Here is an 18,564-nt window from a genome sequence, read left to right on the forward strand (position 1 = left end):
AGACACTCTTCAGTTGATATGCCCCTATTTCCACTCACTTAGCATCGATAAGGTGCATAACCTCGAATACCTTTTGCAGCTCATCAACAAAGCTTTGCGGATCCTCAGTAGTGCTTGAACTAGGGAAGCTTGGAGGATTCATCCTCAAGAACTCGCGGATCCTCGAAGTATCAACCTCTTCCTATCGAGCCCCTCTTTTTTGCCCAACTTGGTTGGTCACAACTTGACTTAGCATTCGTATCGCTTCCCAAATTAAGCATTGGTGACCTCTCATTAAGGTTGCACTTCAGGTGCAATTGGTACCCCTTGTTCTTGTGGTTCATCATTCCTTCTAGGCAGACGACCTCATACAACTCTTCATGGAGGCATGATCTAAATGACACGCACAAGAATGAGTTAGAGAGAAACTTTTATAGAGATACACTCCATCGCACTAAATGAGTATGAAAGAAGTGAGATAGTTCCTAAAATCTTGTAGCCTCTTAATTATAGATGTGGCGCGCTTCACACCGATAACTAGGACTCTACAGACATGGCTTCATAGACTCCCTAGGACTCTTAAACTCTGTGCTCTGATACCAAGTTTATCACGCCCCGAGCGTACAACTCGGACGTGGCTGGCACGCGAGAACCATTGTTGTTCCCAAGTAAACCTTTGGCCTGGCTAATTACTCAGCGAAAGACTTAAAGCATAAAAATACAAAGATTCAATGCAACTTTAAACAAGTGTCTCAAGATAAACTTAGAATGTTTAAGGAAAAACATTCAAGTTAGCCAAAATGGCAACTCAAGGCTTAACATATGAAATAACGATGTAAAAACAAAATGAACTACTAACTGTCTATGAAGCCTCTAAACTGGGAGGGATGTCGGGACAAAACCCCAGATCATCCTAACATCTAAAAAACCATGAAAGTAATAAATAGGGAATCCTCCGAAAAGCAAGAGGGCTCACCAACTGACTCAGACATGCTTAACTGGATCAATGAGGCGCTGGATGCTGACCCTGATTACCTTTATCTGCATCATAATAAGATGCACGCCAACAGGCATCAGTACATTGAATGTACGAGCATGTTAGGGGAAAAATAAACATGACATAAGCTTGAAATTAAGCTGGAAGGAACACTTACCTTGGCTTTACTCAACTCAAGAATACTCAACTCAAATGGAAAATAAAACACAATAAAGGTGCAGTTTATACAAAGCATTTCAAACAGTAAATGACAACTCAATGTATTGAAAAATACAATAACAGCTCAACTTAAATATATCATAATATAATATTGTGGGAGTTTCTCTAATCGACAACCATCACTATGAGCTAAAGAGATGATACAACGTCTCGCCCACGCTGCTTGAACTGTCTTATACCTTGCCGTGATATAGAACGCCTCAACTAAGTGGATCCATTAGTCTATGCTAAAAATCACTAAGGAATCATCTAAAAAGTATGATCCTTTCTACCCACGATAGCAACATGGTTTATGGAAACATTGAGTTATTATGAACTCGTCCCCATATCGGTGCTCAATATTAATCCCAAAAATATACTCAGCTCATATGCTTTAAAACAAAACTCTTTCTTTTATTTGAGATAATTACTCAAATGCTAGCTTAAAAGCTCTCTAGGAAATCGGTGTTTCCTCTCTTGTTTACATGTGAAAGCATTTAACTCTTGGGAATACTTAGTTCCTGTATAACTTTTGAAGAAATGAACTTAACTCTTTACTCTTTGCATATCTCAAAACTCAAGTCTTAAAACAAAGTAAAAACGTTTGTGGAAGACTGTTGGAAAACTCTTTGAACTCCTCTTGACTTGACTCTTATCTTTCCTTGAATTGAATTATGGATTCAAGGCTCATGATCTCATGTTTATCGATGATTTCATGATGTTTAGACGTACCTCACACTACAACAAACATGATATTTAGCTACGAAATTATTAGGTACGACAAATAATTCGTCACTAATTATTCACTTTTGGTGACAAAAATTACATTTCGTATTAAATGTATGAATCACATACTTTTAATGACGAAACATAAAATTTCGTAGCAAAATTTTGTCCAGTAGAATTTCCCACCAAAATATAATTTGGCGCCATTTATTAAATACCATTAGCGACAAATTTTAATTTATCAGTGACACATTATTTTGTCACTAAAATGTATCCAATTTGTGACAAATTATTATTTGTCTTAAAATTAGTTACAATTTTGGACACAAAAAAGTGTTGTCACAAATTATTTTTGTTGAAATAGAGACAAATTAGAGTTCGTCATTAAATATTGTAAGCTTTAGCCACAATTTTTTATATTTAATTGTGACCTAAGTTTTTGTCACTAATACTATAAGCAATCAGTGATGATAATTTTATTGTCTATAATCAATGTGCGATGTAGTGACAACATAGTTTTGTCATCAAATATGCAATGTTTAAATAACGATGATTTAAAATTTATTGCTAAACAATTTAACTATTTGTGACGAAAAAAATTTCATAGCTAAATATAATAATCTTTGATTACGCTTTTTTATGATTACATGTGACAAATAAAGTATAGTAATTTCATAGTTAAATATAAAATTTCTCCCTATTATACCCTCAATTTATAACATTGAGTTAATGTCGTTGGAAAATTTATTGAGTAAATAGGTTTAAGTTTCTATCAATTAAAAGGGGTAAAATGATAAATTCACTATATCAATCATTGTTTTTCTTAATAGGCATGTCAAGTTAAAAATTGACAAGTAAAAAGGAACGGAGGGAGTATTTCCTAATAACTCTCACCAAATTAGGAGTTATTTCAGATTCTTGGCCTCACACCAAAAATTTTAAATTAACACTATTACAATATTGATAATATTTGTATGTATTTGTTTTACCCTTAATGAGATCATTTACTACATAAAATTACATCTATAGATCTTATTTAGAAAAGATTTACTACCACACAAATATAAATAACTTATTTTAGATTAAAAGTTTTAAATTAATTTAATCAACACAACTTAAAGTTTACAAATGTTATACTATTTATATAACTTATTTAGATTTTAAAAAATCTAAAATTATATAATTAAAATGCTTAAAATTGAAGAATAACTTCATAAATAAATATTGGGTCCATGCAAACTAAGCACGGTGTTTTGCCACTAGTAGTATGTAAGACTCTATGAGGACACATGTCATGGTCGACATGTGTGCTTTGTGGAATTTCAATTAAATTGAAGGTCATTTTTTTCATTTGACTATGAAAGTATTAAAATGAATTTCTAGTAATTTATATATTTCAAAATTACGTAAAAAAGTATTATAAATCACAATAATTTATAATTTAAAATAATTATAAAAATTAAATAAAAGACTCAGGGTAAAAATAAAAATTGGATTTGACTTTCCAAATTCTATCCATTCCACATAAGTTGGGACAAATAGAGTAAAGAAATTTCCAATAATTAAAAATACATTTTTAATAATTTATATATTTGCATTTATCGCTTAACATAAACTAAATCGTAATAATTAACAACATATAATAATGACTTTTAAAAAAATATATTTTAATTATCCTGATTTATAATATTTTTTATGCAATTTTTAAATGTATAAAAAACTAAAAAAAAAGACAAATAAATTAAAATGGAAGAACCATGAAAAAAATAATAAAGAAATACCTTCAAAGTGCTTAAGCAGGCATGTTGACATGTTGTCTGCTTGAGCACTTGATATAGCTGTATGTGCTACCACGGGCCCAATATCTGTTATTTTTTTTTGTCTCAATTTATATGACATTGATAAAATCTAGAAAGTCAATTAAATTTAATATGATGTTTAGATATTTTAAGTTGTTAATTAGTGAGATTTATAATACTTTTTACATAATTTTAAAAAAGTATATATTATTTCCATTGTTCAATTTATGGGATACTGATAAAAATCTTATAATTAATTTAATCTTTTATAAGTCTTTTAATTTTTAATTATTGTGATTGTTGTCACCTAATTTTGACTAACCTATAACTCTTTCCGAATTGCTATTTGATTAAATATGTATTTTAAAATCTATTTCTCTTATAACATGTTTGAATTTATCTTTAATTTTATCTACATAATTATATACTTTAACATTCGTAATTTATAAAATTATTTTTTTTAATTTTTATTTTTATTGTTGACATCCAATTTTGGCCTAACATTTTCAAAATTAATACCTTTTAAATTTTATTTATTCAATAATACAAAATACATTTTTTATAATTTTAAATAAGTTTATCAGTCCTTATCTTTATTTCTCAAAATTTTAGAATTTTTTTTAGTTAATTTTGATTACATTACTTTTGTCACAATCGGTTGAATATGTTCAATTTAATTAAATCATTATTTTTAAAAATTGCAGTTTACATGTCATTCATTTTATTTGTTACATTTTTTAATACTCATTTTATTTGTTACTTTTATTAATATTCCTTTTGGTGTTTTTAGCACAGTCTAGAAATACATTTAAATACAGACAAGAATTACATACGTAGATGTTGACACCTAATTTTAACCAACCTTCAAAAGTGCTATTCGGTTAAATATGTATCTTTTTAAAAATATTTTGAGTGTAACATTTTAATCGATTGTGTCTAAAAATTATATATTTTAGTGTACATGACTCATAAAAAAACAATATTGTAATTATTATTAAATTATTTTCATTATTATTAAATTATTATATTTATCGATAGTTGAACTCGAAATAATTATTTTGGTCAAATAGTTTAAAATTAAAGTGAGTTTAATTACATAAAATTATTTTAATTTATGTAGTATTTTAATTGGATAGCATCTCCTTAAAATTCCTCTAAAATATTTAATTTGTAGCCTATTCGATTCTAATCCATTTCAATTCCAGCCTATTCAATTCCAATTGTATTTCAATTATAGCCATTCTTCCGTCTCAATTCTAATCAATTTTATTGCAATTTTGGCCATTCTAAACCCATTCCAACTCTCATCTCATCCGTCCATCCTTAAATTAAATTCTAAATCGAATCCTAGCCTTTCATCTCTTATTAAATCAACGGACGAGATCGTTTCTCCTAACTCTTTCCTATTTTAATCTAAAAAGAACTCAACCCTATTTTATCACTCTCATTCTTCCTCCCATCTCCAAAGCGCTGCAGCCCTCTCCTCTCCATTTTTCCTCGTTCCGGCGAGAAGCAGAAGGCGGAGGACCACCAGTCGACGCCCCTCCCCTCTCCTCTCTCCTCTTCTCCATCTCTCCCTCTTTGTTCTATCTTCTCTCCGGCCGGTGAAGCCAGCAGTTCGGCGAGAAAGCAGCAGCCAGCTACCGACGAAACAACAAGCAACTCCAACGACGCGAGCCACCAGCGAGAACGCGAAACCAGTAGCAGCTGCGACCAGCGAAGAGCTCCGGCAAAGCAGTGGCGTGAACACCAACAGCAGCAGCAGTGAGCAAAGCAGAACTCCGGCGAAATTAAAAGTTTGTTAAAGACGGATCTATACAGATCCGTCCAGGTCTGCTCCCTTTTTCAATTGTCATCTTGTTTTAGCTAACAAATTCCCATTTTAGCTTGAGTTTTACTGATTTGAATGTTTACTTTTGTATGTTTAGTTTATAAAAGTAATGGTAGCAAAATCTTATTCAAGCATGAGTTCATAATGGTGTTCTACAAACTGTCCCCTTTCTTGTGTTTCTTTCTATTAAATAACTTTGGTACCTAATTGATTATGTTATAGTTGGATTTAATTTTACAAAAAAATTGGCTAATTACTTGATTTAAGGATTCTGATAATTAACAGATTATTTTAGTGTCTTGATAGTATATCACTAATCTCATGTAGTAAATTTATGGTTTTATGGCTTAACAGTTTTTGAATTAAAGTTCCTGAGAAGTTCGTGCCTGGGTAGCAAAGGAAGAGTTCTTTTGTAAGCACAAGTTGTCATGCACTTAGATGTATCTTCCTTAATTAAAATATCCTTTTCAATTGTTACTTTTGTAACAAGACTTTAATCTAGATGTTTTGTCTATTGTTAGTCCAAGTGATCATAGCGAGTATTCAACTATTCTTATCACTTGGGGATTTATAACTTGTAAATTTGCTGGGAACAATCAGTTTGTATTTCTTGTGGGAATAAAATTTAGTGAATTATTTTAGATCTTGATAATCAGAGAGTCTACTTTACTTGTATGGAGATGCTAATACTCCTGCAAGCCTTGAATTATCAAAATTTATTGGACTCAGGTCAGTCTCTTGACTCTAATAGTGTTTTTTTCTTTTAAAGTTTCTTGTGTGAGAGGTGAAAATTTTTAGTGATGGTGTTTATGAGGACTAACTGCAGCTTAAGGAGTGATGTTTTCATCTTGTTGGGTGTTTAGAAAGAGACATGACGACTCTTGTTGTTTCTTTTTCTTTCTTACTTTTTTTGCGTTGCTTACATTTCTTTTGAGTCGAAAGTCTATTGAAAACAATTTCTCCATCCTACAAGGGTAGAGGTAAGGTCTTTCTACATTCTATCCCCCATATTCCATTTGTGGGATTACACTTGGATATGTTGTATATCATGATATCATAAAGTATGAAATCAATTTTTTTCTTTTAGACAGGTTGTGGAAGGTGGAAATCAGGACTAGTGGCTAGGGAAGTGTTTTTGCACTGGTATTTTGAGAAGCAATCTCTATTCTACTGCCTTAGTTTTGTTAATATTTAGTATATCTTAGTTAGACTTTCAAGTTGGATATTTTTTACTTAATATATTTTTCCTTAAGGGGAATGTTGAGATATTATCTCATGAATGTCATTTTAGATGTTCTTAATTAATATATGATAGTGTAATTTTTTTTTATTATTTATAAATGTCATTTTAGATGTTCTTAATTAATAAATGACGGTGTAATTGTTTTATTATTATCTTACTTCTTTTAGTATGTTGTTAATTTTAATTTTTATAGTGTATGATACTCATTATTAAAATCACTACTCCATGCTATTAAGTTTTAATATATTTGTATTATTTAATAATTTTAATAAATTTTTAAATTTACAGAGACCTAGCTTAATACAAATGGTAAATAGTATTGCTACAAGTTTAAATGTCATTAGTGACAACATTTTATCTTCAAAAGCTCATTTTTTAGGGATGAATACATTGTCTTTTTAAGACGATAATATTTTCGTCATTAAAGTATGACATTACATGACAAAAATATTTTTTGTCCCAAAATTGCCTACTTATTTATGATATTTGTAGTGACATTTTTATTTTGTCGGTAACAGAATTATTTAGTGACGACATGATTGTTTCAACTACAAAATTATTTTAATATAAAGTTGTCACTAATTTTTACATTTAGGGACAACGGAAAAATAGTATGTAAAATGTAATTTTTAGTGATGAAATATTATTTGCTTAACTACGAAATACATAAAATACTAGAGACAAATTGCATCGTCACTAATTAAACTAAATAATTAGTGACACATCATTTTCATCGAATATAATAACATATTTAGTGACAAAAATATATCTTTACCTACAAATTTTAATAATTTTTATGACAAACAAATTTGTCATAAATACGAAGCATTTAGGGACAAAAAATATTTTCGTAGTTATTACATTTCTATTTAGTGACAAAACATTAAATTGTCTATGTATACATTTAGTGACCGATGGTTTAGGGACGAATGACTGACGAATTATTTTTTGTCACAAAATTCTTTTTGTGACGAAATGTGAGTTTCTAGTGACAAAATTATTTGTCACTAATAATCAAATTTGTTGTAGTGTCAGAGTGTAAAAATTGACTAGAAAACATAGGAACGTTGCTAGGGAACTAGTATGAAAAGAAGTGGGAAAAGGTGGAAGGGCTGAAGTCCCTGGAACTCTAAGAGGCGCGGGGCGCCAGAGGGTAAATTTCAGAGCCTGGATTGGGGAGCTCTGGCTGGCGCTGCTCCCCAGACCCCAAACTTCAGAACCCCTTTTGGGGCGCTCTTAGAAGCGCGGCGCCCCAGCCCCCTCCTCAGAAAATCCCAAATTTTCTTTTTCATTTTTCAACTCTAAACCCTCTAATTTCACTTGGTTTTTTCCCCAAACACTTAGAATCGACTATATCCTCAATATATGTAAGATTCTACTCGAAATCACACCTAATCTCATGAATTAAGCTCAAGAAACTTTAACAACAAGAACCCACAATAAAAATCCTGTGTGATCTCACATACCTCGTAGGATTAAATACTTGGTGAAATCCACAACAAAAATGCACGATCTTGACGAATCTTGAACTTTTCTTGTCCTTTGTCCTTTTTTCTCTTTTCTCCAAGCCCTAGCGTGAATTTCCAATTGTCTAAACTGATCTAATTCTGATTAGACCCTAATTAAACTCCTAAAATTGAAATAAAATAATTGGGTAAGGAAAAGACCAAACTACCCTTACAAAATCTAGATTAAACTTTCCTTATCTAAACTGCCCAACTTCAAATGGGAATATCTCACTCATATGAACTCGGAATTGAGAAAATCGATGGATTTGGAAAGATAATTCAAAGATATTACCTACGGTATCTAGAAACACGCCTAACTCATCCTGAGCTAGGATTTACGGTCGCTTGATTTTTACCCAAAACTCAAACTTAACATAACTTAACCAATTTTCCAGATTTTTCATTCTTTCCAAAAATAACTCTTTCTAATTCTAGCTCTTTCTAGTTCATTCAATTATCTAGGTGTTATAGTATGAACATGTAATTATTTTGGACTTTATGACTCATTTATGTTGTTTTTCCATTAATAAACATGGCAGGAATGTTGTGTAATCAGATAGTCTCTCCCTTTTTATTTGATAAATTTGTTAGGTTCAGAGTAGACAACCAAAATGAACACCTTTTTCTATTAAGAATGATTTCGATCAAGTAAAATATATTAAAAAATATAAGAAATGACCATTCAACTATTTCCATTACCAAAATTTTCAAAATTACTAAAATTATCCAAAACTTCTTGTTCTGCCTTTCTAGTTCACCAATAACAACTTCTAATCTTTTTTTTCTTCCTTCCCATTTCGCCATTAATGAATTATTTTCCTCTTTCTACCTCCTTCTTAGGGATGGCAATGAGGTAGGGCGGATACTGGGTGGGGTGAGTTTAAAGTTATGTGGGGTGGGATGGGTTTAAGATTATGCGAGGCGAGTGGGATGTGGGGCGGGTGAAGTGAGTTTTTTGAAAATTAATGCAGTGCGGAGCGGGTTGTGAGTATATATGATTTTCTTATGGGATCAAACTTAATTTTGACTTTTTACATATTATAAGAGTGATAGAGCATTATTTATTAAGACAATTACATTAAAGCTACTAAAATATTCAAGAAAGTAAAACAAAATGGTTCAATAAAAATAATACAATTTCTTACATGTTTCCCAATTGACCTCTAAAAATTAAATTTTAAGCCACTATCCTATTAAATTAATACAAATTAATGACAAAATGAATTTATTTTTATGATTTTTATTTTTAGTATCAAACTTAACTAGAAAAAGAAAATATAAAAAAAATTATGTGGGGCGGGTCTATGCTGGATGGGGTAGGGTGGGTTGAAATTGAAAAAAAAGTAATTATGCGGGCGGAGCGAATTAAAAAAATTCCGGAACCCACCCCGCCCCTGCCCCGCATCACCCATTACCATCTTACTCCTCCTTCTTTTTCTTCCGCATCGTTTTTCCTTTTTCTTTCTATGTCATTTTCTTGTTCCTCTTATTCGTTGTTTTTTCTTTTTCTTTAAAATTTGATGTACCGCAAACGTGAATCATTTAGAGTGAATTATATATCAAAGACTCAAAATATCGAGAGAATTTCATATCTAAATTTTGATACTATTTAAAGGTGATTTCGAGTTGATCAAGATTGAATAACCAATGTATACTTCATGTATAGTCAATGCATACTTCATATATTATTGAGCTATATTTAGTTTTTTGAGTATATCGTCATGCATAGATACGCTATATTAAACAGCCAGTACTCATTATATACTTTATATAACTTTTCACAAACTATATTATATATATAGTCAATGTATACTTTCAATGATTTTTTAATTATATGTTTATATTTATTGTAAATTAATTACTACTTTATTATATATGTTTGAAATTATTCCTAAAATATATTAAAAAGATCAAAATAAAATATTACTAGTAAATTAAGTACCATTTTAGTCATTTTCTCAAATAGTCTCACATAAAGACAAAAGAATTAACTCATATCCTACTCACAATCTTCGGTTACTTAGTGCCAAAAATATTTGAAGAAGAAAAATCCATCATTAGAGGGTTAAGCTCACAATCGTTTCCTTCTTTGTTAAGCTACTTTGCTTCATCTTCCTCTGATTTCGATTGCAGATTCTTACATGTTGCTGAATTTAATGGATTCCTGTCAGTTTTTTTACTCACCGACATTACTTGTTTTATTTGTTGAACATTGCTCTGTTTTTTAAAAAACATGAAAAAACTAAACACATTTGAGATGTGGATGAAGTTTTAATGTTTTTTTCCGGTGAATTGGTCGGTGGGAGGACATCCTTTTCATTATGTTTAGAGCTAACAAACGGGAATGAAAAAAAGGATTTTTATTTTTTTCCTGTTTGTTTTTGTATCCTCAATTCTATTTTGATGAAACTAGGGGTTTTTTTGTGTGTGTTTGTGTGGAGGAATTCATGATTTTGCTAGTAGATTTTATATATAAGGGAGTTTGGCCATGAAAATTGAGAGAATTTGAAAAAAAAGAATAATTTTTTCACTCCAAATTGGACTTGTTTTTGAGTTTTTATGAGTGATTTGGAGTGAAAAAAAGTGAAAACAACTTGAGTTTTATGGCCAATCGTGTTTGCTTTTTGGAGTCTACACAAACAAGGATTTAAGTTATATCAGTGGTAGAGGAAGAAAACACTCCAAAAAACAAACACGATTGCCATAAAATTCAAGTGAAGTTATTCATGAATTTTGAATTGAAGTTATAGAATGAAATTAGATATAAAGTTTCTTTTCTTGTAAAAAATTGAATTTGAAATAAATTTAAGAAATTTGTAGAGAATCATATAACTAGTAGAAAGAGTGATGCATATAAGGTTTTTTGGAAGTTATTTCTTCCCTTTCCTTTTACTTTTGGGTGTTTTTTTCTTGAGGAGATGAGTATTAGAATGCCCGAATTTGATACATATGATATGTTCTTTGTGACTAGTTGTCAGAATGGATAAGGGTGATGTAGAGATGTTGGACGCTGAAAAGAATGTCCATGCTAGTGATGTCCTTTTGTCCAATGAGTCACCGGTCGAGTACAAAAACGGTGTTAAGACTGGCAAAATTAATGCTGAGGAAAAGACAAATTATCAGAGTGATTCAAAGGGAGAAAACTTGAAGGATGATAAAAGTGAGACAGAGGACCAGCTCAACTCTAACAGTCCGCCAGAGGCACACGACAATGTTGTTCTAGAGAACGAAACACCTACTATTGATGCTGGACGGATGATATGGTAAGTGGCTATCTAAATTTTACTGATGATGAAGTACAAAATATTAATGAAGGAGAAGTGAATGAAGTTCAACAGAGTGAGGAAATGATATATGAGGTCAATTAGAATGGTAATGATTTGACAGTTGCTAGACAAGAGGACCTTCAAATGCAAGCAAATCCAACAACTTTTACTACTGATGGTGATGCTAGGTCTTACGAGTTTCCAAAAGTGAAACTAGAAGTTACTGATTCTTTGATTGGAAAAATGCCAGAACCAGTTAGTCCAATGTTTCAGATCAATCCTTCAACTGCAAATGTTGGACATCATAGTGGGGAAGCATCTGAGAATACTTCTGCAATAGTACATACTCTGATATAACCTTGGGGGTTGATTGATCTACATATATACGGAATTTCCCTATTAAAAATGATCATTCGCTCTTTCAAAATGATCATTCGTTTCAAATTTCAGATGGCTGATGGTGAGGATGATGAAGGCTCCCTTAAGGATCGAGCTGCCTTTTTAGGAAAACTAGTAACGGTTTACCAGGAGAAGGCGATGGAATTTAAACCACCTAGGTTTTATGGTCATCAACTTAATTGCTTAAAGTAAATGTATCATTGTTTTATCATTGAGCCTTTTTATTTCATTGAGCCTTTGTCATGTTCTTCGTGCTAGGTTATGGAGATCTGTGATCAGATTAGGTGGCTATGATCGGGTAAGCCTTTTATTCTAAACTTGTATTTGATCAGTTCTCATTTATAGTGCAACATTATATATTTTACCAGGTTTTTGTACAGTCGATGTGACTGAGTCTTGATTATACTGTAAGGTGAAATTTTATACTATTTGGACTCGGTATAGGTTATTATGTTTTCCTTTTCACATCTGCTTTGCAAATTAACTGCTTCTTTTTTAAACTGAATCTGAATTTACTTTTAAATTTTTCCTGAGGTCTTTTTCTCTTAATGTTGGTTCATGATGTGCAATCCTTTTCTTCTATTCTTTATCCTATCATCTTTTCCTTTTTTGTTGTGCTCATGTTCCTTGGATCATTTCAGTGCTTAATTCTCATGGTCTCTTAGTAGCTTTCTCAAGCATTTTCTTCAATTAATCGATTTACTTTAGTCCAGTTGAATATACCATATAATTTATTTAATTTAGTTGAAAGTACAATCTGATTGGCGTATGGTGGCAAAGCCTGATTTTCGATTGAGTTAATTTAATCCAATTACAATGATAGTTTGAAGGAATCCTTCTAAAATGAATTGTGGAGATATTTGACTATATTAATTGAATCCAGAACTACAGAGGATATTAGACACTTACCCAAAATGTCCTCAGCTAATCAGAAGCAGTGGGTCAACAATTAACTGCACTAAGTCGAGGAATTGTGTCTGGACTAACCATGATTTTACGTGGTCAGTTTTGTTAAAGGCTTTTTGCTACTTGTTAACACAGTTGTGTGTAAAGCATCCCTGGAGGGCTATGCTTCTCTTTCCAAATATCACAGTGTGTACCTCGAGTTGTTAGAGAGGGTATTCGTAATTTATTTATTGATTTATTTTATAGGTTACATCACGTAGCTAATCTACGGGTCTGATTCTTTTTCGTGGGTCAAAAGCACGTGGAAATATTTATGTGCTCAATGGAATGAAGATCATGGTCTGGAACCTAGGACCTCTCCTTGGTGAACCCTGTCAACCAAATAACCATAATGAAAAGGAGATATGCTGGCTATATTGTATACTCTTCACAGGGTTAAAATTTTAGGAAATAAGAAATGTAGCTCCATACTTCATAGTATAATTAAAAAAATCCAAGCAGTGGTTATGTATTTTCTTCTGTTACTAGGTTGATTAATTAATGATGCAATGAGTCTTTGAGATTAATTTTATATTATTCCCACGTACTTTTGATGGTGTACTACTAAGCTATTTTATCTCTGTAGGTAACTGGATCCAAGTTATGGTGGCAAGTGGGAGACTCCTTTAATCCCCCCCCCCCCCGTGAGAATTTAGTTGGGCCTAGTTATTTCTATTTTTATGGTAACTTGATATGAATATTTCTCCTTTACTCGTCAAATATCAACTTTTCCAATATATACTATGTATGGGAGATGTTTTCTGTCACTGTTTTAATGATGATGTGCCAAGATTTTGAAGTTTATTTCTGCTATTTTGGATGTGAAATGTTACGATATATTTTGGGTACATGTGAGAGGAAGAAATTTCTTGGTTGCTAGAACAGTATATCAGAAGGTGGTAGAAGAACAATTGTTCATGAACTGTATAAACCTTAATAACTACTCCCATTGTTTCAAATGTTTGTCTAGTTTTGACTGGACATAGACTTTAAGAAAGTAAATACATTTTTTTAATCTTGTAGTCTTGGATCAAAATAGCACTTGGTCCAGTTATTTTACTTAAAATTATAACAATTTTTTCGAAATACAGAATTTTATGAATTAGGGAGAAACTCCATGAAAGGAAAATTAATGATTCATACAAAATCGCTTAGTGGGAAATCTCCCGAAGAAGTCCAACGAGTAACATAATCTTGTTATATAGAAAAGAGCAACTATTGCCTTTTTCTGATGAATCGTATAGTTTTATGATTTCATCGAATAAAAAGGTTATCAAATGAATGGTAATTACTGTAAAGATATGGCACACCTGGACCCAATTCAACCCCAGCTTATGAGCGGTGGGTTGTCCATTTCCATATAAAGAGTCGAATTTCTCATCCCTCTTCCGATGTGGTATTTCTCGACATTCCCTTGTACGCCCAGACCTCAACTAGAGCATGAACCGATATAAATGGGGACCCAACATCGTTGAACAACAAACTGGGATGAGTCTAACTCTAATACCATATAAAGATATGACACCTGAGTCTACCTCAACCTCAATAGCTAGCTCATGAGGGGAGGTTTGTCCAAGTCCATATAAGGAGTCTAATTACCATTCCTCTCCCGATGTGGGACTTATTAACAATTACAATTGAAATGATTGAAAAGGAAATGTGAGTTAATGTATGCTTAAGGTTGAAAATATCATAAAAAGACTTTAAAAAGAAGAGTACCTTAATTACATAATTTTAAATGGAAATAAGGAATTGAAATCATTATAAGATCTATTTATCCTTTTTAGAAGATAGTATGCTGCCACTCAGACTCGAGCCGAGATGCATCAGCACTGCTTCCTAAGAGCAGTGTGTCCACCAATTTCACCATAGCGGTCTGTCTTGAACTAGTTATAGTATATGAATAAGAAATTTTTGAGAATGAGTAAGCTATTTTAGTTTAGTAATGACTCAAATAGATCAATGTTGATAAAAAGTTGTTCAAATAAAAAATTTAGGTTGAAGGTTCATTTTAGATTTGAGTTTATACAAACCAAAGATGCGTAGAATGTACCAAAATGTCCTTAATCTTGTGGTCTTGAACATGTCATGTGAGTTGTGACACGTTGAAATTAAGAATTTCCAAAAAAGGGAAGAGGCATTCCTTTTTTTGAACTTGGTAACTTTGGAAGGAGGTTTTCTTTTTATAGCAGAGAGAGTATTAAAACTACTAAAATTGAAAATACGAAGAAAACATGAAGTGCTTTGGCAAAAATAACAACATAGATTCCAACATCAAGTTATAAGCTTAGTTGCTCGGACTATACTTGTGACACGTTGAAATTAAGAATTTCCAAAAAAGGGAAGAGACATTCTTTTCTTTGCACTTGGTAACTTTGGAAAGAGGCATTCTTTTATAGCTGACAGAGTATTAAAACTACTAAAATTGAAAATACAAAGAAAACATGAAGTGCTTTTGCAAAAATAACAACATAGATTCCAACATCAAGCTATAAGCTAAATTGCTCGAACTCTTCACTTTTGGTGCCACACCCCTGTCAACACAACATGGATGTGGGATCCGTGTCCAATTTGGTCAACAAATTTTGGGTGCTTTGACCAAAATCGATGGGGTAAGTGTGGACAGTTTTAATGATTGTCTGTAATCAATACAAAAGCTAAGGTGCAATTGAAGAAAATGAAATACCTTTTATCTAGAAATTTCTATATCACTCATTTTCCGTTTATCTCCTTCTAGATTCTCCTCAAGTTCTCCGGTAATATCTCATAATTTAGGTTTTCTAACTACTTTTAGATATTTTAATTATTTTTAGGCGAATCCCCGCACCCGTATCCCTACATGGATTTGTATCCCTGAATCTTAAAATTAGATCATGAAGGATCCAACATCTAGATCCGCACCCGTATCGTACACCCGCACCGAGTCCAATTAACTTAGGCTATAATTGTTAAGAAACATACACCACATTAACAACAAACAACAACATACCAATGAATGTTGCATCTTTCTTTCTGTTAGGTCTTAGTCAAATATAGAGGACCAGGGATCTTATACACGTATTTAAGTGGTGGCAATTGGTTATGGACTTAAGCACGCAGGGACTTGTAGCCTAAAATATATACAGATACTTCTGAATAAGGATTCTAGACTTTATGAGATACTGACGGGATGCTTCCTTATACTAGATTTGCTCAATGCGAAATGAGTGTCGATGTCTAATGTCTCCAATTAGATTAGTAACTTAGAATAAAGAATGGGGTTGTAATGAGCAAGATATCTTTTGATGCTCAAATAAGATAAGAATTTATTGGAATGATAATCAATTGAATATATAATACAATACCAATGCCTTCTATCTACTATGATACGACTTTCTCTAAATTCTTTTTTTGGAGCACTGATAATCTTCTTTTCTCAGGACTTGCACTACTGTTTCTTGGACATTCCGCAGCTTCTATGAGAAGGGAATAACCTGAAGTTCTCTTGCCTTGATAGTTATTAGCATATTTTTACTATTGTCCACCATTCTGCTAATATTTGGTATAAGGTGAATTTATGGGACCCGAATTATGTCACCTTGTTAGTGGGTAGGTGGTTTGCGATGTTATCTTTTATGTGGGTTGTTTGGAAGGAGAGGGAGAGAGTGTTTGAACGGATAGAGGTCCCTGTTTGTATAGATGATTGAATGTCTTTTGTAGAGGACCATATTTTTGTATAGGTTCTCTATTTCTTGGTATACGGCTTGTATACGGGATTTTCCTCAATCGTTAACAAATTATTTAACTTTACCAAAAAAATTGGTGGGTGGTTTGTGAAGTATTAACTTAGAAAACATTTACTAACAGCCCGTCATTTGTGGCATATAAAGTCACTTGAATAGTTTGTGTTTGGTTCTTTTCATTTTTGTGGTTCTGCTTTTCTTCTTTTTTTAAAGTATGTTTCATTACATCTTTGATTTTGCATTTGGTTATACCAACAACTCTCCATTCTCCAGTTCTCCTTAGCTTTCCACAATTTGAAATGCCAAACTTAGATATTTAAGTCGAATAAAGAACATCAACTCTGTGCATCTATGCTTATATGGTGATTTTGAATAGAATTTGTTCTAAAAAGTTATTTGTCTCTTACTTTTTGTTTATGTACATTCTATTATCTCATGATTTCTCTCTATGGTAGTTGCTTCTACAATATGAAAGGCATATGATACAAAACGGAGAGCTTCAACTTCCTATTGCTCTTCCTCCTAGTTCTTCGGGTGTTGACAATGAGGTAACGATGTGTTTACATTGTTGTTATGTGATGTATCTTCACATATGTTGTATGTTGTACACTTTTTAATTGATATATGGGGAAGCCTATTACCCTAAGTAATTAGAATCATCGACGTATTTTGACTTTTCTCAAGTTTAGATTGCATACTTTTGCGTTCTTTTGGTGTAAATTGTAAAGAGGAATTTGTAAATGAAGCATAATCAATACTCAGTTTCTTACAATACCTATAAGAATTGGATAGGGTTTTTTTTTTCTCACTGGTAATTACTACAACACTTACTTAATACTAGCTTTGTAAGACATACTAGAAATAATACTAGCATGTCCCTCCTAAAGGAGGTTACATGTAGAGGGAGTTGGTGGGTGCACAACTCATGGCTGTCTCTTTGTAGTTCAATGCTCCCGCTGGTCGCATTGCTATCAAGGACCTCAATCTTCCAGTATGAGTCTCTAGTGAAGTGTCTGAAGGTTTGTTAAATTGGACCATCATATTTAAATGTACAATAAAAAATTGAATGAAAAAAAACCAAATTTTATTTAAAAGAAAGCTTTTGATGAACTTTACTGTTCTGATTTGATTATCTACTGAAGTTGGGCATTTTGTTTTGATAAGAATTAAGTTATGGAGTTGGTCTTTACCCCATCTAAATGTCGAATCAACTAATGTAGCCTTGTAGTATATGTATATATATACAAATATGAACTATTTAAAGTAATTCTACAGGGAAGTGGTTACCAAATTTCTGCATCAGGAAGGGCAGTAAAAGATTCAGCTATTCGTTGTAGGTTAGGCAAGCAGGAGCAATACCTTTTTGGTTATGGTGAGGTTGCTGAGCCAATGGTAAAGGTCTGTTGTTGAATCCTTGTAGCGGTCTTTCGGCATTGATTTTCTTAAGTTTGATCTTGTCTACTGTCATGTACAAGTAATGTTGGTGTTTTCATCTTTTATAGGAAAGGAATGCCAACAATATGCCAAAGCGTGCAAAGAGCCTCAAAAATACTGGTAATATTGTTCGTTAATTCTTTGCCAACTTGACTTGTTCATATATCTCTATCATTGAGCTGTTTTCTCCTCACCATTTCCCAATATGAAGTCTGGCACTCTCCAAAACTTTGGCCTTTAGTGGCTGTTAGTTAACACTGTAACTATATCAGAATCATCATCCGAGAACTTTAGTTTTTATTCAGCTCATACTCTATCAAAAAGGAATAGTGACTACAGCAGAACTTCTTGTTGTATTCAGGTTCTCTTAAGCACCATGGACAAAATGAAGTGGAGCACCCAATAAAAGCTGTAGAAACTGAAACATCTAAGCAGTAAGTCATACTTTATCTTGATCCTTTCTTCTAATGTTTTTATCTCTAAAGAAATCTAGAATGTTTCATTACAAATGTTAATG

At 32.2% G+C, this 18,564-nt stretch overlaps 1 protein-coding gene across 1 annotated transcript; it reads left to right on the forward strand.

Annotated features, from left to right (window-relative positions):
• The first annotated feature begins 11,260 nt into the window (after positions 1 to 11,260).
• On the forward strand, positions 11,261 to 18,485 carry LOC125861423 (AT-rich interactive domain-containing protein 6-like). The gene is made up of 8 exons (XM_049541327.1): positions 11,261 to 11,544; positions 11,736 to 11,886; positions 11,998 to 12,104; positions 12,205 to 12,244; positions 17,069 to 17,161; positions 17,889 to 18,011; positions 18,116 to 18,167; positions 18,409 to 18,485. The coding sequence occupies exons 1-8, from the start codon at positions 11,261 to 11,263 to the stop codon at positions 18,483 to 18,485; spliced, it is 927 nt and encodes a 308-aa protein (XP_049397284.1).
• Positions 18,486 to 18,564: the final 79 nt, after the last annotated feature.

This window comes from Solanum stenotomum, chromosome 4 (assembly GCF_019186545.1).
Source record: "Solanum stenotomum isolate F172 chromosome 4, ASM1918654v1, whole genome shotgun sequence".
In the NCBI taxonomy this organism is placed as follows: Eukaryota; Viridiplantae; Streptophyta; class Magnoliopsida; order Solanales; family Solanaceae; genus Solanum; species Solanum stenotomum.